Source organism: Mustela nivalis (genome assembly GCF_964662115.1).
Source record: "Mustela nivalis genome assembly, chromosome: 16".
NCBI classification, from domain to species: Eukaryota; Metazoa; Chordata; class Mammalia; order Carnivora; family Mustelidae; genus Mustela; species Mustela nivalis.
This window is the reverse complement of record NC_139035.1, coordinates 57,897,885-57,922,592: the sequence shown is the minus strand read 5'-3', so window position 1 is coordinate 57,922,592 and position 24,708 is coordinate 57,897,885. Positions and strand designations below refer to the sequence as shown.

The 24,708-nt window shown below is 36.9% G+C and overlaps 1 protein-coding gene across 4 annotated transcripts in view; it reads right to left on the bottom strand.

Annotated features, from left to right (window-relative positions):
- Window positions 1–24,708, bottom strand: part of MARK1 (microtubule affinity regulating kinase 1) — a 116,519-nt gene that overhangs the window by 26,874 nt on the left and 64,937 nt on the right. For all 4 annotated transcript variants that reach the window (XM_082703032.1, XM_082703033.1, XM_082703034.1 and 1 more), the window contains exons 4-9: window positions 22,277–22,325; window positions 21,136–21,201; window positions 17,273–17,343; window positions 12,485–12,541; window positions 8,189–8,425; window positions 7,982–8,101 (exon numbers count right to left, since the gene is read on the bottom strand). In XM_082703032.1, the coding sequence (XP_082559158.1) occupies window positions 7,982–8,101; window positions 8,189–8,425; window positions 12,485–12,541; window positions 17,273–17,343; window positions 21,136–21,201; window positions 22,277–22,325 (600 nt within the window). The remainder of the gene's footprint in view (window positions 1–7,981; window positions 8,102–8,188; window positions 8,426–12,484; window positions 12,542–17,272; window positions 17,344–21,135; window positions 21,202–22,276; window positions 22,326–24,708) is intronic.

The window sequence follows — 24,708 nt, the reverse complement described above, 5'->3', positions numbered from 1 at the left end:
CTGTGTATATATCTAAAAGAATCAACACAGGATCCTGAAGAGTATTTGAACAGCCGCGTTCACTGCACCATTACGCGCAACAGCCAAGATGTGGGACAACCTAAATGCTCGATGGGTGAATGCACAAAGAAAATGCAGCCACACATGATGGAATATTAGTCAGCCTTAAAAAGAATGCAATCCACATGCTATATCATGGATGAAACTTGTGGCCACTTCTCGGTGAAACAAGCTGGCCACAAAAAGACAGACAATCATATGAGGGTGTCTAAAGTAATCAAACTCCTAGAAACAGGCAATAGAATGGTGTTTGCCAGGGGCTGGGAGAGGGAGCAACAGGGAGCAACAGGGAGCTAGCTGCTCCGGGGTCCAGAGTCTCACTCTTGCGAGGGGAACAGGATTCACAGATCTGCTGCCCAACCATGGACACAGAGGTGACAATACTGTAATGCACTCTTAAAACTCTAAAGAGTATACATTCCTTTTTTTTTTTTTTTTTTTTTTTTTTTTTTTTTTTACTACACACACAAAAAGGCAACTAGTGGAGAGTAATTCTGGGGAAATGATTCTGTATTAATTTGGAAATTTTTTTAACATGTTATGACTATTGAATTCTAGGTTTTCATTCAGGAATGTTTTAGGGGTTGATATATTCATATTCTTTGTTCGGGTCCTGCAAAGTATATTCTCCATCTTTAAATTTTACCTGTCAATATTCTACTAATCAGAAAAATAAAATTCCATATAGAGGTCCTTCTGAGGTTGTTTGCTCGGATACCTTCCCCTCATTTAATAATATTTAGCTAAAATCATTCACTAGAAGACAGAACTCCAGAGCAGGCAGGCCTCTAAGAACTGGAATCTGTAAGAATGCTGCTGTTCTGGATGGGAGGAATTTTCCAAAGGTTTGGGTTACATGATACACATTTCAATGCAAATTTGTACATAATTCATATATACTTAAAATTATGCAGACGTGTAACTCTTAACAGATCACCACTAACTTTCTTCTTTCCCCCCTATTTTTATTGAGATCTGAATGACATAAACTTTGTATTAGTCTAAGGTACATGACATAATCATTTGATATATAAACATATATATACAAATATTATGAAATGATCACCACAGTTAACATCCATCACTTCAGTTGCAATTTTTTTCCTCATGATGAGAACTTTCGAGATCTAATCTCTTCAATAAGTCAATCAGAGAAAGATAGTTTTCATATGATCTCACTGTTACGTGGAATTTGAGAAACTAGGCAGAGGATCCTAAGGGGAAGAGAGGGAAAAATGAAACAAGACGAAACCAGAAACCAGAGAGGGAGACAAACTGTAAGGGACTCTTAATCTCAGGAAACAAACCGAGGGTTGCTGGAGGGGATGGGCATGGGAGGGATGATGGACACTGGGAGGGTCTGTGCTATGGTGAGGGCTGTGTATTGTGTAAGACTGATGATTCACAGACTTGGAGCTGAGATGCTTCGTTAACAGTCAGGCCAGTGGGGCGCCAGGGTGGCTTAGTCGGTTAGGCGCCTGCCTTTGGCTCAGGTCAGGACTTTGGGGTCCTGGGATTGAACCCCGCATTGGGTTCCCTGCTTGGCGGGGAGCCTGCTTCTCCCTCTGCCCCTCCCCTTGTTTATACTCTTTCTCTCAGATAAATAAATTTAAAAAAACCTTTTTTTTTTTAAATTTTATTTATTTATTTGATAGAGATCACAAGTAGGCAGAGAGGCAGGCAGTGAGAGAGGGGGGAAGCAGGCTCCCCGCTGAGCAGAGAGCCCGATGTGGGACTCGATCCCAGGACCCTGAGATCATGACCTGAGCCGAAGGCAGAGACTTTAACCCACTGAGCCACCCAGGCGCCCCAAATTTTAAAAATCTTAAAAAAAGGCCAGTAAGGGAGGAATAAGAAGGGACCCGAGACGAGGACTGGGGGTTGAAGGGCGCCTTTGTCTAAAATGGAAGATACCTGGACAAAGGCTGGGGGCTCAAGGTGTCCACAGAGAGGAGGGGACGGTACCGAAGCGGGAGCTCTTCGTGAAGGAGACACTGAGACGGCACATGTGTATCCCCCACACTGAAGTCGGAGTCCTTGAGGATAAAGACTGTGCCTTGTGCTATCTTTCCCAGCACACATGCTTGTTGTTGCTTTTGAACTGGGCAGTATTTTAAAATAAGGCTGCTACAGACGCCCTGGGTACAGGGAAATATTGAGAGGGGCGTGGCAATGAAGATGGCTAAGGAAGCCCCTAGAATGTCCAGGAGACAGACAACCATGGGCTGCACTAGGCATCAGGAAATGGAAGACGGAAAACCTAGAGGTATAATCCGAAGCACCTGAGGACAGAATCTGTTCTGGGAATGAGGGAAAGAAAGGCTGGAATTCAAGAAGGTTCTTAGGATTTTACCTTAGGTGCCTGATAGAAGAAATACGGGATCCATAATTTAAGTTAAGAAATATAAGAGCAATAAGAGATTTGATAGCTGGACAATAAGCAATTAAAAGCGAAATGAAGATAATCCAAATTTTCTGGTGTTTCACAATTAAACTGGCTATTTGGTGTTCATTTCATGACCATTATGTATCTGTCCACGTCAAGGAAAAATATGTATGTGGACCAAACCCTTACACAACTTGTCTTTTATTTGGGGAAAAAAGATTTGCTCATGAGAGCGGACATAATCTGAACACACAGTAGCATTAACTATTCAAAACTATGCTGTTTGCAGGAGATCTTACTAAAGAACAAAAGGGCAACCTGCAGTGTGGGCTGGGATTTCCGGGAAAGGAATCGTCAGGAGGGCGAATCTGAAGAGACTCTGGGGATACCAGCCGTATCTGGACCCGTGAGAGTCGAGGCAGAGGCATGTAAGGAGGACCCAGCGAAGCAGCTTGGACTCAGAACCAAAGCAATGGAAGAGTGGGAGACACGGTCTCTGCAGGTGATGCATTCAAGTGTGATCTGACAAGGCAATAGAGAAATGTTCTTTTTTATTAATAAAGATGATATGCAGCATTTTAGAAATTGCACCATGAGAAGAACAATCTGAGGAGACACTGCAGGAGCCCTGACCCCGCTCACCCTCATGCAAAGTTAGATCCGAGGCAAGGCAGATCCAGGGAAAGCGGGAAAATCCCAGCAGCAATAAGGAAAGACAACAGGGCAGCGAGGACAGAAGGGACACGGTTCTGCTGTTCTCGCTTCTTGCCTTCGTCACTGGGGACGGCCAGGAGTCCCTTTAGAAGAGTCCGTCTCACAGAAATAGTTGGGTTTCAAAACAAGAAAAAGGTGGGGAAGGAAATCTGCTTAAAAGAACATGCAAGGACATTCAGTCTATTAATTCCAAATATGAAGGTCTTTTCCAGGGGTAAGGTACAGAGAGCGACAAAATACAGATGTATGCGAGAGGAGACCCACGGAGAAGAAGCCTTAGTTGTGTGAACCTCACACCCATACAAAATTCTTCCGTGGGAACCAGAGTTTGCACTGATGCCAAGGCAAAAACGCCCCCAGAAACGGAGGTGCTGCGTGACAGGGTGGCGAGGGGCGGGGGGAGGGGATTCGTGAAAACCTTGCTGTGTGGTTTCAGGCAGGGTACCAATCACCAGGCCAGCAAAGTGCACTAAACCAGCTGAATAAACTAACCCATTTTAGATTTCATTTGAGATCGCTCTCTTCTTTTTTTTAAGCAATCCCTACGCCCAATATGGGGCTTGAACTCACAACCCCGAGATCAAGAGTCATATGCTCCACTGACTGAGCCAGCCAGGCGCCCCTGAGAAATATCAAAATGAGAAACAAGAGGTCAAACAAGATTCCAAACTGAACAAGAGAGAGTTTCCTCTAGCCACCCCTGCCAATGAACATAGAGGACTACTTGCTGAGAATTTCTATCAAAATAACTGATTTAGATGAATTATGAAGAAATAAAATAACAATGGAAATAAACACCCTACCTAAAGTGTAGGTGCACATTAAAAATTTGTGGACTTTAGGACAGCCAGATGGAAATAATTTTTCTTAAACGGTTTCAACCTCTGTATTCATCATAAGCTTCTTAATCTGTACTTAGAAATCTTGCATTAAAAAAAGATTATTATTTGCTTTATTGCCTCTTGTATTGGGCAGACACAAGCAAGATTTTTAAGATCATCTTAGCGGCAGCTGAAAAGGTGTTAAAGCACAAATAAATACTTTTTTGAGGAGGATACAGATACAGAGAAAGGGCGATAAGGAGGAGCTTTGCCTTAGACTCAAATTTTGCATTATTTTGAAAGGTAACATAGTCGATTCTGGTTAAGGACTGGAAAAATTAAAGAAGATGTACATAGAAGGGATAGCAGAAAAAAAATTATCAGTTTTTTTCTAATAAAAAACACAGCAATATTCCAGATAATAGGAAAAAAATTAGTTTATAACATAAAACACAAATGTTTTAAAAATCATATGTGATTGCATCCCTCCCATTATTAGTGCAATGAACAAGCTCTGCCAGCGTTCACGTGTACAAAATGAAAAAATGTATGCAACTGCTTAGTTCTAGAGATGGCAATAGGTCAATCAAGTAGAGTAAGAAACTAATTTCATTCATTTTATTTTCATGGGGCATAAATAAGTTACTTAACATAGAAGTCTTCAAGAAAGACCTTAATAAAGGATGTAGTCATATTTGAGAAGTGACAGGAAGATATTTGAGTTAAATGAGAAGTTTAGTAAGATAAATAAGATAATAAAGTAAGTAAGATAATAAATAGCCGCATAAGATTCCTTAAGTTGAATTTCAATATTAACAAATTATATAATGAAGAAAGACTAGTGTTTGCTCTCATCAGTGACTCTTGATACTCAAGTTAACACCCCCAAAATACATAAAGTTCCATTTTAAAAAAATAGAAGAATTAACAGAGGAGATATTTCCTGTTAAAATGTACAAAACTGACACAGATCTCGAAGGCTGATTAATCAGACTCCATTAGACAAGCAGTTCAGAGACACAGAGCTTATATGTAAAAAAGCAAAGTTAACCTGCTCATTAAAAATACTAGGCATTATCTCTGGTGAAATATATACAAATTAAAGCAATTATGACAAACTACATAACTACCAAACAGGCATCAAATACCAGAAATTATTATATCGAATAGTGAATCAAGTGTGGAGAACAGGTACCTTCAAATGTCTTAGGTCACACAATTTTTAGCAATGAACGCAGAAGACCCATCAGACTGTTTATATTCCTTGGCGCACTAATGACACTCTGGAGAATATATCTAAGCATATGTCCCAAAGGGGAAAAAAGTGTATCACATGATCTTTAGTAAAAAACAATGGAAACAACCTGAAGGTCCAACAAGCAGGGGTACATAAGCCAAAGGGAACAACACTGCTACTGGCACGGAAGCAGATCATGTTTATGATAAAGTAGAAAGCACATAACCCAAAACTTTGAAGTTAAAAGAAAAAAAGAATGCAACTTGACATGAAACATTACTACTGTACAAAAATTTACGTTTACATGCTCACGACTGGTGTTTTGAAAATAGATATTTTTTAGAGCTTACGGATTTTTCTTCCTGTACAGCTGCTACTAAAGTTGGTATGAAAAATAAAAGGAGACTAAAATAATTTTTGACATCATTGCTATTTCAAGGGGAGTTTCTCAAGGTTTGGTGTAAGAAATCTTTCTTCCCTTTTTTTTAAAAACAGTGTCAGGTTTCTCTGGAAAGTTATTTCTGGGAACTGTGAAGCAGACCGGCCTTTGTACAGTGGTATCTGCAATATTATGATAATATTTCCACTGTAGACTCACGATTCTGTGGCTGGAAAACTTATTTTTGATAAGCTGGAACAGAAGGTTCTAGAGTATACTCAAATACATCAAGCTGAGATTCTGGTGATCAAATGTTTTAATATAATAATTTGGCTTTTAAACAGCCCAGAATTCTGATACTTTAATCCTCTGCATTTTAATGCTAAGGATGAAAGACTTAAATATGTGGCTACTGTAAATTAATCATCTTTAAGTGACTACATACTTACACATACTAAGAGATTTGTAACATCTATAATAATAATTTTTATATATTCTTTTTGTTCTTCTCAGCTGTGCTGATGCCTCAACTATGGACATTTTATTAAATGATATTCAGGGGAACTAGGTTCCTATGATAAAAGTGCGCCATAAAGCAGGATTAAGAAAGACTTATGTTGCCATAAAATTTTATTTTTTAAATAGTCTTTTTTAAAAATTTAAATTAAGTGAGCTCTACACCCAACGTGGGGCTTGAACTCATGACCCCAAGATCAAGAGTCGCACACTCCTCCAACTGAGCCAGTCAGGTGACCCTATTGCCATAAAATTTTAGAATTGATACGAGAGTCAACGACTTTAACTTTTTCACTGTTTCACATAACTTCCTACGAATAAAGGTCAAAAACAAGTTTAGAGAAGCTGTAACACAAAAGAAGCCTTCTCTATTTCACAGGCCTCACTATGAAAACATGACTAACATATCCTTTTACCCCCAAAGGAAAAAAAAAAAAACCCACAAAAATTATGGGAATGAACTAACTGCATTTAAACAAATAAGTGAGTAAAAGGTATCTGATATGTAATTCACTACCATAAAGCATTTAAAATAATTTCCCAACAGAAGTCATCATCCGTTAACTTCCACCAAAACATATTATATCTTTTAGTGGAATATATTTGTGGAAATAACATTACAAACCCAAATGAACCCAAGAGCTCTGTCCACAGGGATGGCTCACTATAAGGCTGCCTTCTACCCAGCATGGAGTCTGTGCCAGAAAGCCCCATCGCTACACTAAAAAGTACAGTTTAAATGGGGTTAATTCTCTGAATTTTCTAAAAAGTACAGTTTAAATGGGGTTAGTTCTCTGAATTTTCTACCCCATCCATTAAGGCAAAGAAATGAAGACAACAACAACAACAACAACAACAACAACAACAACACCACCAAAATGCTAGTGAACCGTATATGCTGCATCTCTGAAGTTAAACCTTAGTATTGGTTAAAGCAGCCTTAGAAAAAGCTGGATGAAATATGTAGAAAATAAGTTGTTTAATTGTAGTGTCGGAAGGAAAAAAGGTTAAACACTTTGGTGTTATTTGGCTATAACGTACTTGGTACATTTAGAATAGCATAATAGCATCCATTATAAATAGACTCACATGTGGAATGTAGGTAGGCAACGGAACAGTGCATTAAGAAAGGAAATTCCCATTTCCAGTATGTTCTACTTAAACTGTAAATTTTCTGTACTGGTATTGAGAGGTTTCTTTAAAAAAAATTTTTTTTTAAAGATTTTATTTATTTATTTGACAGACAGAGATGACAAGTAGGCAGAGAGGCAGGCAGAGAGAGAGGGGGAAGCAGGCTCCCCGCTGAGCAGAGAGCCTGAGTGGGGCTCGATCCCATGACCCTGCGATCATGACTTGAGCCGAAAGCAGAAGCTTTAACCCACTGAGCCCCCCAGGCGCCCCTCTTTAAAATTTTTAATCAGCTTCTAATTTCAGATATGGTCATGAAATATTCACTGGATTAGAACTTCCGTTATCTTTTTTTTTTTTTTTTTTTTTTATCTTCGAAATACCTATACACCTACACACAAGGTTCCTGTATCGGAGCATGCAATTTCTGACAAAGGCCAGGTTTTCCTCCTCCTCTAACGAAAAGTCAATCTTATTCCTATCTTTATGTTGTTTTAATTTAATACTTCATTCCAGGGCAAAGAAGGAATAACCGTCTTTAAAGAAATTAACTGTAACAACTTTCGAGCAGTGAACGAATCATGCCACCTTCCCTAGCTCTAAACAAATTACACGACTTGTCAACTTCCCAAACCAAACCCAAAAAACAACCAGGGGAAAAATTTGATTTAAAATGCTCTTCGGTTCTTAGAATATTTTAATTGTTGAGTTTTAAATCTGGAGTACAAAAAATTACTTACTTCTAAGCTGCCTCTCTTTATTGGATTCAGCACCAGTAATTTCTTCAGAAGATTTTCACAGTCAGTGGACATGTAGAAGGGAATGCGGTACTTCCCTCGCAGGACGCGCTCCCGCAGTTCCTTGAAAAGGCAAAGGACGCACTCAGAACCGACTACGGAAATGATCGTGCCGGGATGTAAAACACCAGTAGCGGACTTCATGGATACCTTCAGATTCTGGCCATCAAAGGGCAAGGAGCCACTGACGAGTGTATAGAGAATGACACCGAGGCTCCACACGTCCACCTCAGGCCCATCGTACTTCTTTCCTTGGAAAAGCTCAGGGGCAGCGTAGGGCGGGCTTCCACAAAATGTGTCCAATTTGTTCCCGACTGTAAATTCATTACTAAAACCAAAGTCAGCAATTTTAATATTCATATCAGCATCAAGGAGAAGGTTTTCAGCCTAGGAGGAAAATAATAAAAAGGATAATGTAAATGTCTACATAAAACAACAAATTTATTACGACTATTTCAGATCTCAACATATATTTCTTGCTTCTCTCTCTCTCTCTCTTTTTTTTTTTTCCGAGAGAGAGCAAGCATGCATGTGCGACCCGGGGTGTAGGGAAGCCCAGCATGGAACCCCATGGAGGGTTCAATCTCGGGACCCCGAGATCATGACCTAAGCCGAAATCAAGAGTTCGAAGCTCACCAGACTGAGCCACCCAGGGGCCCCCTGCCTTCTCATTTTTAGCGTAATTTCAAATTTAGAAGCCCAGCATGGTGCTTGACGCATAACTGTTCAGAATCCTGTTTATAGAAGACGAAATTTTAGCACTATAAAAGAAAAGCTCCCATTTACAGGTGCATCTGCAACTATTTGGGAAAAGTTACTGAAAACAGTTTTTCTTCCACTATTATTTTAAACGCATTTTTTTTTCTTCATGGTAAGAAACATCCTGAGACTGTACCTTAATATGACCTCTTTTAAAAAATATAAGTTGACATATCATGAAACCCTTCTTGGACTTAAATGAACAAGTTTACTCAAAAGTTTTCTATTTGAGTAGAGCATTGTAGGTTAATGCTGAGCTCAAGAGTATACCTAAAATAACTGCCAGCCAGGGGTCCTGTGATTACTGAATTCAATCCTTTGTCCTCTCTTCCAGAACGCCCCCTCAGCCAAGCTCTGCTCTTCCAGTAAAACCAAACAATACAGTAGTGCCTTCACTAGACCTTGTTTGTTTTAGATTTCCTTTTGTTGTTCTAAAACTAGATGCTCTTCTGCAGGTATATTTTGGTAGAAAGCAGTGATTTCCACCCATATATTTTCAGATGCTGGTTTTCCAAAATCCTAAATCAGAATCATTAAAATAAAAAAAAAAAGTTTTAAATGACCCTTTTGTAAATATAAGCAATTCAATAAAGGCTTTCTTTTTTGTCATGTTTTGCTTGAAACTCTTTTATAACGGATAGATTAAGAAAATTATATATATATATTTTGTCGATGTGTTTTTTGGGGTTACAGAAAGGAGTAAAACGAGAGCTCCGCGTATCGCTAGAGAGCCAGGCACTCCGCCCACCACACAGTTCTTCCTTCCCTTGCCCGCCTTTTCCTTTAGGGCATGCTAGCTTGGGATCTGTTTTGAAAAACCGCGGTACAGACGGTCTTTTTTCCACTGTATATTTTTTCCTGCTTTGTCGAAGATTATTTGACCATAAAGTTTTGTATCAACATGGACGGGACCGGAGGAGATGATGCTGAGTGAAATAAGTCAAGCAGAGAGTCAGTTCTCATATGGTTGCACTTACTTGTGGAGCATAAGGAATAACATGGAGGACATTAGAAGGAAAGGAAAAGTGAATTGGGGGAAATCAGAGGGAAGACAAACCATGAGAGTCTGTGGACTCTGAGAAACAAACTGAGGGTTTTGGAGGACAGGAGGGTGGGGGGTTGGGTGAGTCTGGAGGTGGATAATATGGAAGGCTCGTGTTGCATGGAGCAGTGGGTGTGGCGCAAAAACAATGAATTCTGGAACACACACACACACATACACAAAATTAAATTTAATTAAAAAAAAACAAAAACGGACGTACATCTAACACCCCAAAATATGTGATAATAATGAGGTGACGTTTGTGATATTAACATATTGTCACAGCACATACATTTGGAAGATTTATTTTAAATCCTAACATTTATGGGCTGGGTGACAAAACCAGGTTATTTTGATGTTCTGATGTAAGGGTCTGGTGACTGTAAATTTCTGAGACCATGTGTGAGCAAGCTGGACTTTCCTAGTCTCTGGGAAGAGGTCTGGCTGGCCTGCCTCACCAGGGCAGAGCCCAAGGGATGCGCCGGTCCACTCCAGGAGTGCGGGGAAACCCCATGCCCCAGACTGGAGGTAACCTCAGGGTGCTGAACATGATTTTTTTTCCCCCAGATTTCTGTTCATATAAGAAATTAGATGATAGGCTGGGTGTCAAACACACAACCAGGGGAGCAGTCCTGTACTTTCTCTTTATCTGTGGAAGTGAGTTCTCCTTAAAATAGCTGGAAGGAAACTAAGAAACGAAATCTTGGAACAGTAGAAAATCTGCAAGCTCAGAAAAATGGAGCCAAAGTACAGGATCTAGACTTCTGACAGGCACTTAAGACAATTTTTTTTTTTTTTAAGTAGGCTCCATGGCCAGTGTGGAGCCCCCTGGGGATTGAACTCATGACCCTGAGATCAAGAGTCAGACCCTTAGCCAACTGAACCACCCAGGCATGCCTTAAGACAGTATTTTTAAGTATAATGCAGACCAGTGCTAGAGTAACTGACAGAGGTCATGGGGAGAAAAGTAAAAAAAGAAAAATAGGTTCCTATGTAAGGAACGATGAAAGTTAACTTTGGAGGAAGAGAGAAAAAGGAAAAAAAAAAAAGACAAATATTTTAGTTCCAGGACTTTCTACTTTCATAAAAGGAAAAAAAAAAAAAAGCATACCTAAGAAAGCCATACCATCTCTTTTTAAAATTTATTTATTGAGGGAGAGATAGTGAGAGAGAATGTGCAAGCAGGGGAAGGGGGAAAGGGAGAGGAAGACAGAGAATCATCAAGCAGACTCCCTGCTGAACAGGAAGCCCCAAGTGGGGTTGGATCTCACATCCCCAAGACCATGACCTGAGCCAAAATCAAGAGTCGGATGCTTAACCAAATGAGCTACCCAGGTACTCCTATTTAATATTTTGAAATGAAAATGGTATATATACTTAAGGTGTACAATAATACAATGATTTTATATACATAGTGAAATGATTACAACAGCCAAGCTAATTAACTTATCACCTCCTCACTGAGTTATTTTTGTGTGTGTGATGAGACCACATCCATAGATAAATCTATTTTCTTATGCAAATTTCCCAGTATTCAATGCAGTATTATTAATTTTTGAATATGACACTACAGGCTCAGGCAGCCAAAGCAAAAATAAATGAGACTTCATTTAAAGTAAAAAGCTTCTGCATAGTAAAGGAAAGCATCCACAGAAAGGTAACCTATGGGTTGGGAGAAATATTTGCAAACTTTACAACTAATAAAGGATTACTGTCCAAAATATATAAGGAACTCATACAACTCAGTAGCCAAAAAAACCCCCCAGACACCACAATTAAAAAATGAGTAGAAGTCCCTGAACATTTTTCCAAAGAAGACATAAACGTGGCCAATAGGTACATGACTCAATAGGTACATGACAGACAGGCACGTTCAGCATCACTGACCACCAGGGAACCGTACATCACAACCAAAATCAGGTAACGCTTTCCACCGACAAGGACAGCTACCATCAAAACTATAAAAGAGAACAAGTGGGCAAAATTAATGGGCACCCGGTAGAGCCGGTGGGAATGTAAACGGGCAGAGCCATTACGGGAAAAACGATGGAGGTTCCTCCAAAAACGAAAAGGAGAACTGCTACCCAATCCAGCAACCCTTCTTCTGGGTGTTTATCCTGAGGACATGAACGAGGACCTTAAAGAGATACCTGTGCTCCCATGCTCACTGCCACAAACTTTTCTTGACTGTCTCCATGTCTTATTCCAAAGTAAGCTAGTTTATACTCATCACATGCATTTGACGTTCATCAAAACATGTGAGAGACTTCCCATTTCTCCGAGCTCTCGCGTGGAGAACGGACACCGGCAGACCCGCCACAGACACACCTGTCCTGCACCCCCACCTCGCTTCTGACTGAAGGGATCTCGGGCCTTTTTAGTTGGAGACAAAGTTGCGCATTTACCTATTAAAACAAGCTTGTTGATAGGGAATCAAATTATCTAGCCTTAATGTTAGATAACTTCTCATCCTATTTTCTTCACTTTCTCAGTGAAAATATCGCTTTTCATGATGTTGCTATGAGGATGAAGTAAAAACTCCTTCCTTGGAGCGCCTGGCACAACTCAGCAACCAGAGATGGCTCCGGTATTAACAAAACATCTGTTCGTGATTAAGACTTCTTGTTATAAAACTAGTGGCTTACCTTAAGATCACGGTGAACAATGCACTTTTGATGGCAATACTGTACAGCAGACACAATCTAAAATAAATATTTGGATAAAAGATGCATAATTATTTTATGGTAAAAACACTGCAATTTTCCCCCTATGACAACCTCCAAATGAGATAAACTACCAACTCAGATTTCAAAGTAGTATTAAATAATCTCCCTGTTCCTTCAGTTCTGAATAAAGTTAAAATGAGGAAAAGTTCACTTTTAAATGTGGACAGTGTAGATAAGCAGCATTCTCTTGTTAAAATATTTCTTTGTCAGAGTCTATGAAGATTTCTGTGGGCTGTTACATTTTTCTACTGACAGACATAATCAAGTGTATACAGTTTGCAGTTCTGATCAATGGTTTATCCCAATATTGGGATAAGAGCTTTGGAACACATGAACCCATCTCTTTTAGGAATTATAATGAAATGTGTCCAAGGCCCATTTTTTTAAGCGAGGCCAATTTACTAAGACCTTATCAGTGGGGTATGTGGCATTGTCCTGTATTTGTTCATATATAAAGAAATGGGAAAATCGTTCAGCCTTAAGATGAAACCCAATTATCCAAAAAAAAAAAAAAAAAAAAAAAAGAAATGGGAGGAAAATGAAATTTAATCTTAAGCCTCTTATTAGGTCAGTCAAGCAAGTATTTTACCCTTAACTAGATTTCGTATGCAACTAGAATTTTTAATTGTTACATAGAGCTCTTCGTGGACAACGACTGAACAAGATGGAAACCAACAGTAGGAGCCAAAGATACAAGTGAGAAATAGCTTATAAAGACTTCTTCGATAGCTGTTTACTACATAAAATAGAGAAATGGAAAGAATCAGATAGCAATCAAGGTAAGAACTATTTTGTACACGTCGTTACATCTGATCTACAGGAGGACGGCCATTTTAATGCACAGCAGAACATTCGATCTTGTGGATTCGGTTAAATGGAAACACAATATGAATGCTGAATATTGGTTAGGCATTTACAAATGGAGATAGAAGTGAGATTTCTTAAAGTCTAAAGATGATGTGAAGTATGACCATGCTGATAAAAATATGGGTTTAAAAAAACTTTCAAAGTAGAAGTGAGGCTGATCGCTCAGTACACTATTCTAACATCTATTAAATGGTTCAGACAGAAACATGAATTCGAAACAAAATCTACACACAATGAGTAATATGTAATTCAGTTGAGTTCATTTTGATTCAAAAGTCAGTTTATTGAGTACCTGCTATGTGCAAGAAAATGTGCTGGTTGCCAGGGGAACACAAAATGAACACTACACGGACCCTGCCCTTAGAAGCTGAAAGTCTGATCAGGAGAAAACATGTACAGAACATGTATATGAGCAACCACCGTACAAGGCAGAACCATAGAAGCAGAGGCACAAATAAGTGAGGGAACCACATCAAATAAAGAACAATTTCTGTTAGAAATGCCTGGAGTACGGAATATTTGATCTAAGCCATCCTGTACGACGGTAGCATTTGAAGATGTGGCCATCTGGTGACGGCGAGGCAGGGGGAAGGTGGTGAAATGCACTGAGGTTGAGGCTACACGACGTATTTGAAAAGTAGGTGGGAAAATGGTAGTCGTGGGAATAAGCGTTGACAGGTTGGTAAAAGTCTCTGAATTCCAAACCAAGCAGGTACTACAGAACCACTAGATGTTTTTAAGCAGAGCAATTGTGAATGATTATAATCAATTTGAAGTGTAAATCCCCCCAAACAGCAGAATCGTATAACAAATATTTGTTTTAGTCTCCTTAAGCAATACGCTTTAAAATCTAATATCCAATTTCCATTAAAACACATTGATTTGCCAAGAGATATACACACTTACATGTAAATATAATGCATCTTAATGAATGTCCTACAAGGCTAATTTTAGTAATACTGGTTTTCAAGTCACTTTGTCTTGGTTAGAGTGAAGCATGTTATAGATACATGACTTGGTTAACAGACACGCATTTCAACATTAGACAGAATGGTCTCCATGAAAGCTGTTCTACAGGCAATTCTGGGATAAAAATCTCCTGAGTGTTAAAACCTTAAGAACAGAAAGATAATTAAGAGAATGCTCTGTATCAAGCACTTCATTCTCCCCAAACTCTATGACCTCTGACTTCTATCAATTAAATGTGGTGGCTTATAATGTTGCTAAACTTATCCCACAGGGTACAATTTCTGCCTTCTATCTGATTCACTGCTAGAGTCCCAATGCACAAGCCTAAACCTTATTGTCTTGTTCTATGGCCAGACCCTCTCATTCCAAACATTCTGTACCTCATTAAGTAGGATGTAGAAACTTCCTTATGACTGTTCCCTTATGGGTCTTGAAAACATGATTTATAATCAACCCTGCACTGACCCTAAATTCAGACCTGTCAGTGTTCTGCCATGAGGTGCAAATGTTGGATTGCTTTGCAATTAATTTATAATTGAGTCAGGAATTCCCAAGCCTTAAGTAGTAGCTTTGATATTGGAAGAGTTGAATCAATATTGTAATTTTCTTTCAAGTCCTTCGAACATCAGGAATGCAGTGGCACTGCACGGTCCATGGGCACTGAAGTGCTCTTGAATTGTCTCTGGCTGTATCCAACAGTAGAGGCAAGGACATACATGTGTATACACTTGATAACACAGTACATTCCTAAACTGTTTATATTTAAAAAAATAATTTCATGATACAGAGCAAAAAAAACAAAAGTGTACATTTATCTTCTTCATTACATTATAAAGAAAACCAGGCATCTCAAAAGCAAATTTAAGAGTAAATAGAACCCTTTGTCAAATGACTACTAAATTGTGTATGTCTGCATCCCTGGTTTTTAAAAAGATGAGTGAATTACCTTTTTAATTCCAAAGGAAGGCATACAGATAGTAAATACATTTAATATTTAATAAGGAAAATATTTCCTACTATATGACATTTTAAATAGCATTTGACACTCAACCTCTGCAAAATGAAGAGTATTTCTAAGAATAATTCAAAATTCATTTTTAAAAAGAGCCCATTTGTAATTATTTGGATCTTTACGAAAACGTCTTGTGTTCCAGCCATCAGGAAAGATGGGCAAGTTCACTCTAACAGCAGGGCATATTGTCACCTTCTCTAATTCCAGAGCACCCAACACAGTTTTCTCCACACAGTATGATTTCAGTAAATAAATACAGCCGGGTGACTAAAAAGAACTAGGGTAGTAGCGGATTCCAGGGGAAATATTCAACGTCAAGTGTAATTTTTATGCTGGTCGGCTCCTAACTACGACTGCGTGACTGATACCGGGAGAACGATGACATTGAAGGTGATGACCAGGGCTTCAGTCCAGGTGAGCCTCCATCCCGGGACCGGAGAGGACTGAACAGGAAGTGACTGAACCCCACGCAGGCTTTCAACATTCCATCCTCCTTACTGGTTGTCTTTAGATTTCAGGTATTTTAGGATGAAGTTTCTAGGAATCTATCCTGAATCAAAGGGGTATGCCTATCTTTGGTACATAGCATCTCACAAATTATGTTCCAAAAAGTAATAACTCTGTGAGATATCAACAATAGCATTTTATCAAACAAACTCACTTAGGGATCAATTTGGAGAATACTATGTCAAAAAAAGGTGAAACAGGTTTTTCCTTCCCTCTCCTCCAGAACTTTCAACTTTTTCTAATTGTTTATATATTAACATAGATGTAACATCTCTTAGAGGAAGACCCTATAACCATATTCAGTGTTTCCCCAACTGATTGATCACAGGAGGACCCCTTTAACGAGAGAATCAGGACTCACGTTTACAGAAGTACTGAGCTATTTTTTTTTTTTTAAGACTGTATTTATTTATTTGACAGAGAGAGACACAGCGAGAGAGGGAACACAAGTAGGAGGAGTGGGAGAGGGCGAAGCAGGCTTCCCGTTGAGCAGGGAGCCCGATGTGGGGCTCAATCCTAGGACCCTGGGATCCTGACTGAGCCAAAGGCAGATACTTAATGACTAAGCTACCCAGATGCCCCAGTATTGAGCTATTTTTAAATGAAATATTTTAAATTCTCTAAGGTAAAATTTGGGTAGAGCAAGTTGCCTGCTGAAATTTTACTTCAATAAATTTTATGAATAATTTACAATTCATTATTTGTCTTTTCTATGGTAACTTATAATGTATGTTAATTACTTCATTCCTAAAAATTAGAAGTAAAATCCTAGATGAACTTATTTTTCCTTTTTTTAAATTTCTATAACAAGCCATGTTCCATTTGAACCGGAAATATACACATCTTGCCATAGTCTTCTACTACATCTATAAGGTTTTTTGCCCACTTGACTAAATAAAACTGACCACAGTCTTTAAATCTAAAAGGTATGAGTTCTAATACCAAGACGTCTTTAATGACAAAGGAAAATACAATAATGTCTTTAAGCACTATGCATATATACTAAATACATAAAGCTAAAAATACTTGATAATAATTATTGGGTAAAGGATTAAGTATTTCTTTTCTTTCTTCATCTATATTTCCAAAACTATCAATGAATTAATGACACTCACCTATAAACATTTCACTATTTATGATCTTCTAAAAATAACCATATGCAACTATCTTCAATTTAAATTCAGAAAGAACAAATTTCTTTTTTAGTTTCCCATTCTTAAAAAGTATAAGAAAGCAGAATTTTTCTTTTTAAAATACCATGTACTCTGAAGTCCAGAGTATATAATGTGATACTGTCCATTGTATATTACTAAAAACATTAGCAAAACAAAGTTAAAAACTACTTTCCATACCTGCCTAAATTTTGCACGGGCCTCTTTTTCTTTCATTCTTCCATGGGCAACTAAGTAATCAAATACTTCACCTGAATCAGAAAGGTAAAGCAGGCAGTAAAATATACATAAATTTTTCAGTTAACAATATAAGCAATGTCAAGTTTTTGCCTTGATTTTAGAGAAGCTTATGGCCCACAATTTTTTGCTAGTTTTACGTAAATCACAAACTATTACACGAAGGAAAAAAGGGAAAAACTACACATAGAACTGAGTATCTGTAGCAGCTTATGATTTAGCAAAACTCTTTTAAAAATAAGTGATAAAAACATAAAAAAATAACCGAAAAAACTTGCTTTCTGATTTCAAGTATTACACAAAAATACAGTCAACTCTTTATTATCCATTCTAATAAAGGGAAGCCACAGTTCGAGCAATCAAAAAGTTCCATTTGGCTTTGTATTTGGAACCTACATGTCAGACAAAGTAACGAAAGTCATAGCACGCCGGATCTCTCTCTTTTAAATTCTACACGTCATGGAGTCTTGGTCAAACTCCTTCTCACTACTTCCATTCGCTTTGATTTCAGCCACTTCCTTCCTATACTCTATGCTATTCTCACAATACTCATCTCATCTATTTTGGTACTTTTAAGTACGCACACAGAATTAAACCATCCTGCGTGCATCTCCCATTACTCCAAATGAGCTTTAGTTGTCATACCTGCCCTATCCCCATGAGAGAACACAAAGTGGATAGACAATACATACTTGCTGAAATAACTGAAGCTAGAAACTACAGAAATTTCCCATTAGATCCATTACTTTACATGTCTGAAGTTTTTTTCATTTTTCTTTAGTCAATACTATAAAAAAGCAAATTAATATTTAGTTACAATATTAAAAATAAAATATCTCAGTGTAAGGGAGAAATTTATTTTTTACGTCCTTATAACATACACCATATAGATATACATGTATATTAAAAACTCGCAAAGTGGGTTAAAGAGTTCTTATAAATACAGCAAATTGGTTAAAACCCAGGCTTTAAAATCAGACCAGTTTTGATATGAATCCTGGTTTAGCCCCAAGTAGCTACTGGGAGGTATTAGGAAGATTTCTTAACTTTATTAAGACCCAGTTTCTAACCAGTGCCTATCTCACATGGCTGTTTTAAGATTAAATGAAATAATGCATGTGCTTATTAGCACAGTGACTGGCATATAGTAAGCACTCAATAAATTATATATTTGCATTTAAGTATACAGAAAATTGTATATATATTCAATATCAATCCTATAAATATATAAGTAAAAACCAAATATGTAATGATGTATGTCAGATGAAACTAATACATCTAGAATGTCAGACAACATATGAAATCAAGCATACTTAAATGACTGAATGGGATGATGAAAACAAATGAATGGATGCTCTGGTAGACCCATCACAGTAGTTAATTCTAGATATGTGAGTTTAGGCTGGGAGAGATGTATGCAAGAGTTCAAAAATATGGACTGCTCTTGAGTCCTGCTCAGAAAGTCCGCACCCCAGGTGTTTATGAGACTTAGTCCTTCACTTATTGTATATACTGTTTGCTTGTGATTTGCTTCCCCAAAGAATGTAATCTTCTCGAGGGTGGGACTGTGTCTTTGCTCATCCATGTGTTTCCCAGCACCAGAGTAACATCTGGTGCACAGAAACATTTAATAAATATTGTTTCCATGAATGAAAGAGGGAATCAACACACCATTCCAGAGCAGCCCCTACACCTACTTTTTATAGGCTCTTTTGGATTAAATATGGTTCTGAATCATAAATGAGTTTCCTGCCTACCTAATCACCAAAGATCTCTTGCTCTGTTAGTGAGCCAGAATCAGATGATCTAAATACTCCTGACAAAGAGGCAGCTGTTTAACTCAACTCTTTATTCATGTGAGAGTCAATCCTAAAATGTCTAGAAATTTCAGAGGAAAAATACTAAATGTTGATTATAAAAGTTACCTTGCCATTTATAGATTAAAAAGGTAAGGAAATCATTCTAGATTTGCCACTGCAGAGCCATGATGGTTTTGTGAAAGGGTCACTGATGAGCCAGACTCAAAGAAAACTCATCACTAGGAGTTAGAATGGAATGAGAGAGCACCTGGTTTGGGCAGGTATACACCTCTGCAGACTGCACCCCAGGGCCCCTCCTAACTCTGCTATTGAAGGAGAGCAGTGATGACCCCATGTGCTCTCTGGTACCCCAGCCATTGCTCCCCTTCATTAGCACCAATAGAGAGTTGACTGTACTTACCATCTATTGTCAAACAGCATACATGTTAATATTAACACAGCCTTGTGGTGAACCTTCATGAAATCAGAAGTGTCCACCGATTTTTAGCGGTAAGTAATTTCTCCTATCAAAGCATGTCTAGCCCCTTTCTCTAGACTTCAGATCAGTAAAAGGGAAAAAAAGAGTCCAACTGAACTAAAAATATTACCCAGGGTTCCCACGCTGACAAACTGTTATATAAATCTAACTAAAGGATAGAAAAAAAGAAACAGTTCATTATGTGATATCTCTGTAGGTTCACTGATTTTATTATAGAACTACATTTTATGCAAATTCACATGGCTGTATTAATATATTTTTAAAATCCTGTAATAATAAACCTTAATGACATAGGTTTTCAGGTTAAGTAAAAAAAACCTACATCAAAATACTTTTAGGTTGAGAAAAGGCTTTGCAAAAACCCGAACCTACTAAAACTTTCAATCTGCATTAAAAACAGAAAAAGCTATTAAAATATATGTAATATTTGTAGTAAACATTTTTGGAAATCTAAGAAACAGTATAAAAACACATAGTTTGGATACAAAAGACTAGAATAAATTCTCTTTATCCAACTTACATAAAATCTGAATTACCATAAAATTCTCTACACTTCTATTAGCTAAAAGGACTCAACACTAAATTCGACCCTAAGTAAGTTTCTCTATTGATTAGCAAAAAAGATAATTAGTAAAAATGGTTTAATTAATTTCAGCTGCCGTCCCTCTTTTCTATTTGCTTAACTTCTTTATTCTTCAACTGCTTAAAGCCTTTATTCTTCAACTGCTTAAACATTCTTTTTTTAGTTATTAAATGATTTATCTCCAAAAAATTTTAAACGTGTTTCTAAGAAAGTCTTAATGCTTAACACAACAGTGATTTTGAGCAGACATACCTCTCATTTGAAGAAAAGTTCAGAAGATGAAAAAAATTTTCTATTATATACCAATGTTTAAAAATCACTCTTACTTTTGACACTATGTAGTCAAAGTATATATTATATTCTGCAAACACATCTTATTTCTGTCGACTCAGTCTTCTGACTTATAACATGTATAATAAATCAATACTTGTTTAAATTGAAACATTTTATGGATTATCTTGAAAATGCATGTATATTGAGAATCTGTCATATACAAACAATCAATGAAATAAACATCTGTCCTAGAACATGCTTTTACTATAAACTTTATTAAATATATTGTGAATTTGAGATTCCCTTACAGCCAAGTGCTTTTAAACACAATAATAATATTTAGACAAGAGAATCAAAATATTCATTGGTAACAATGCAAATTTAAAGTTTAGAAAAATGTCCCTAGGCAATTTTTAACTGAGCCAAAATGTGACTTTTAAATGTAGGATCAATGGATCTTGAGAGTAAACACTGAATTTTACTTAAGATATATCACTTAAAGGTATTTTTAATAAAACTATACATTCATTAATGTGATTACAGTGAAGACATAAGTGTTACAGTGAAGACATAAGTGTTACAATGAACCTTCAGGTGTTGATAATTCTGTATGTCTCATCAAAGAGAACTTTTCCATCCCTCTCATCCTTACCCCCACTCGCGTACTCCATGACTAAATAGAGGGTCTTCTCTGTTTCAATAACTTCAAACAATTTTACTGAAAAAAGAAATTAGAGATATAACTTGTAATTATTAGCACATATTGGATCTGCTTTAATTTAAGTATAAATTTTCCCTCAGCCAAGGGAAAATTTGAGTATTTACTAAAAATCATTAATTATAATTTTAAACTGAAAAATTCGCTCAAGAGTTATTACTACTATGGAGGAAAACTACTTACCACAAAGTGATTTGGAACCAACTGCTGGGTCAAAAGAGTTAAGTTTCTGGGGTTAAAAAATCATTACTTTTTCTAATGAGAATAATATAATAAAAAGGGAAAAGCTTAAAATCAGAATAACAAAATTTTAATTAAAGCTTATAAGGAGACTTATTATAATGACCTTATCATAAAATGTTAAACAATCTTTGACAGAGAAACAAAAAAATTCTCTAATTATGTGGTGTTACAAAAGTTTCTGGTTAAACAGCTACCAAGTTATCAAACTTACGTAGTTTAAATTATTCATCACAAATAATCACATTAACAACTCTAATAAACATAAGATTTTTAAGTGTAAAAGAAACAAGTGTTAAGAAAATGAGCAGATTAAAAGAAAAATTACTTTTTACTTCTTACAATCCAATAACTTCCTATGTACTCAATATATTTATTTGTATATGTAGAGAAAAATAAGAACTTATGGGAATAAGTAAACTAAAACTGAAATAAATTCTATTTTCTTAAAAATTCAATTTAGTGATTTTCCCTATGAACTACAGTCAAATCCAAAAGCATTTTATCAAAATTATCTAGAATTCATTTCTTGTAAATACCTCAATGGTATCCAATTGCTGTTTAGAACCATTTAGTAGGGAGATACAAAAAATATTCATATGCATTAACCCCAAGTCACATGTATTATTTTAGTGGAGAGCACAAGACAGCAAGGTAGTAGAAAATAGCCATCTGCAGCCTTCAATTAACTTCTTTATAATCTATTTTTACCAAAAATATCACTTTCTCAGGTTATCACTCTTTTTATAAAGAACACCCTTAAAATTCTATCTTTTCAAATAGCTTCAAATTAAAGAATATACTTCATCATTAATTGTATATGTAAATTTCATACCTATATTAGGATGATTCAATATCTTCATTATTCGTACTTCTCGAAACAGCTGTTAAAGAAAACAGGTAGACATATTTCTGTTAAAATTATTCACTTGAAGAAATTCATCATCTTACAAGACACTAGGAGATCCTGGTAATGACCTAAGAAAGAAACAAGAGATTTGTTCCTCAGGCTCAACTCTAACTTTGCTGACACTTGATTTCCAGGACAATTTTAACAAGATGAATCCAGATGGTTCTATGTGCAGGTAGGTGTAAATACACCATATACCATAAAACTCAACATTTTTATTTGACTACTCTTCATTACTGCAAATAAAAGAAAAACACTGTAAAAATGAAACTAAACGATCTTACACATAATTTTTATCCAAAACCAATATTCCTTGGGGGCAGGGAGGGGAGTCCTGGTTCTTTAGTTATCTCCACTGGCTGATCAGACGCTTTATGAAAGATTAAATGATATAAACCTACACCAAATAAAATTTGAAAAGGAAACAAAACTATTTTCAGTAGCATTTTTAGGGAAACATATAATTGCAGTAAAGGACAGTAAAAATATATTTACCATTTTTAAAAAAAGATTTTATTTATTTATTTCAGAGAGAGAGATCACAAGTAGGCAGAGAGGCAGGCAGAGGGAGAGGGAGAAGCAGGCTCCCCACTGAGCGAAGAGCCCGATGCAGGGTTCAATCCCGGGACCCTGAGATCATGACATAAGCTGAAGGCAGAGGCTTTAACCCACTGAGCCACCCAGGCACCCCTATATTTACCACTTTATATAAAACCAAGGAATACTGAAAATCAGTCACTTTTTGAAACACAAGTGTTAAAAATTCCATTCCTTTTATTTTACAATATAGGGCCCATTTTTTTAAAGTCTGACCTGGCATTTTTTTCCCCTCTATGTTGTCTTTGAGAACATGTTAAGTTCAAAATCAATTCAAGAAAATAGAATAAGTGATGATATTCCAAAAAGTCTTTATTATGACATATGTTTTATCAGAATACATGTAAAGTTGATGCTTTCAGAGGCAACATTTCTCTAAGGAAGATAGACAAAGGGCCAGGAAGAACATGAAAAGTTGCTCAACATGATTAATTACTAGGTAAATGCAAATCAAGATCACAGTGAGATAACACCTCAGACTCAGGATGGCCACTACTAAAATATAAAAAACAACAACAACAACAAAAAAACAATAAATAACAAATCTTGGCAAGGATGTGGTTAGAGTGTAGGTATCTAAAAGACTGAAAGCCGAGACTCAAACAGGTATTGTATACCCATGTTATGATAATACAATGGTATTATTCACAACAGCTACACGGTAGAAGCAACCCAAGTGTCCACCGAGGAATGAATGACCAAATTGTGGTATATCCATACAATGGAATAATATTTACTCTTAAAAATAAAAGAAATTCTGACATACACTATAACATGAAAAAACCTTGAGAACATCATATTAAATGCAATCAACCAGTCACGGAAGGAGAAAACCATGTGATTCCACATGCATATTAGGTATCTAGATAAGTTAGTCAAACTAATAGACATAGAAGGTAGCCAGGGCCTGGAGTGACAGGAATAAAGGTTTATTGTTTAATGAGCACAGAGCTTTCAGTTAGGGAAGAAGAAGAAAGTTCTGGAGTTGGATGGTGGTGATGACTGCACAATAATGTAAATGTACTTGATACCACTGTACTTTTAAAAATGGTTAAAACAATAAATCTTATGTGCATTTTAACACAAGTTTAGAAACAGAAATATAATGCATTGATACGCCTCAAAAGATTTAACACCAGTGAAAAAACCTACTTAAGGCTTATCTACCACAGAAATCTTGTCCCAGCGATCCTTGATAATTGGCATACCGAAATGCAGGCAGTATGTAAGTCTCTCTCTGTATGTGTGTGTGCACATACATACATATTTATAAATAAATTGTAATGAAATCTATGATCAAGTAACTTTAACAATTAAAAACTGTATATCAATAAACAGAATATGAAAGCAAATGTATTCATGGTCACATAAATCATCAAGACCTGTTGACTTGATCTCCAAAATTCATCTCACCTCTGTCAACTCTATCCATCCACACCGGCAACACTGGATTCCACACGTCTCTGTAAACATCCATTCTGCATCCCTTTTCTATACTCCCATCCTCCAGTTCATTATCCACACAACACTACACTATTTCAGATCCACTGGCGGTCTCCCAGTGCCATTAGCACAAAACCCATAATCTTCAACATGGGCTACCAGGCCTTGAAAATCAAGATCTTGCTTACCTTACCATGCTTATCTCATGACACTCTAGATAACAACTAGATGGATGTCTCCTAGACGGATTTCACTCAAGCCAACCAGCATCCTTCTCAGGTGAGCTTGCTAAGATCCCTCTCCACTCAGGGCCTTTG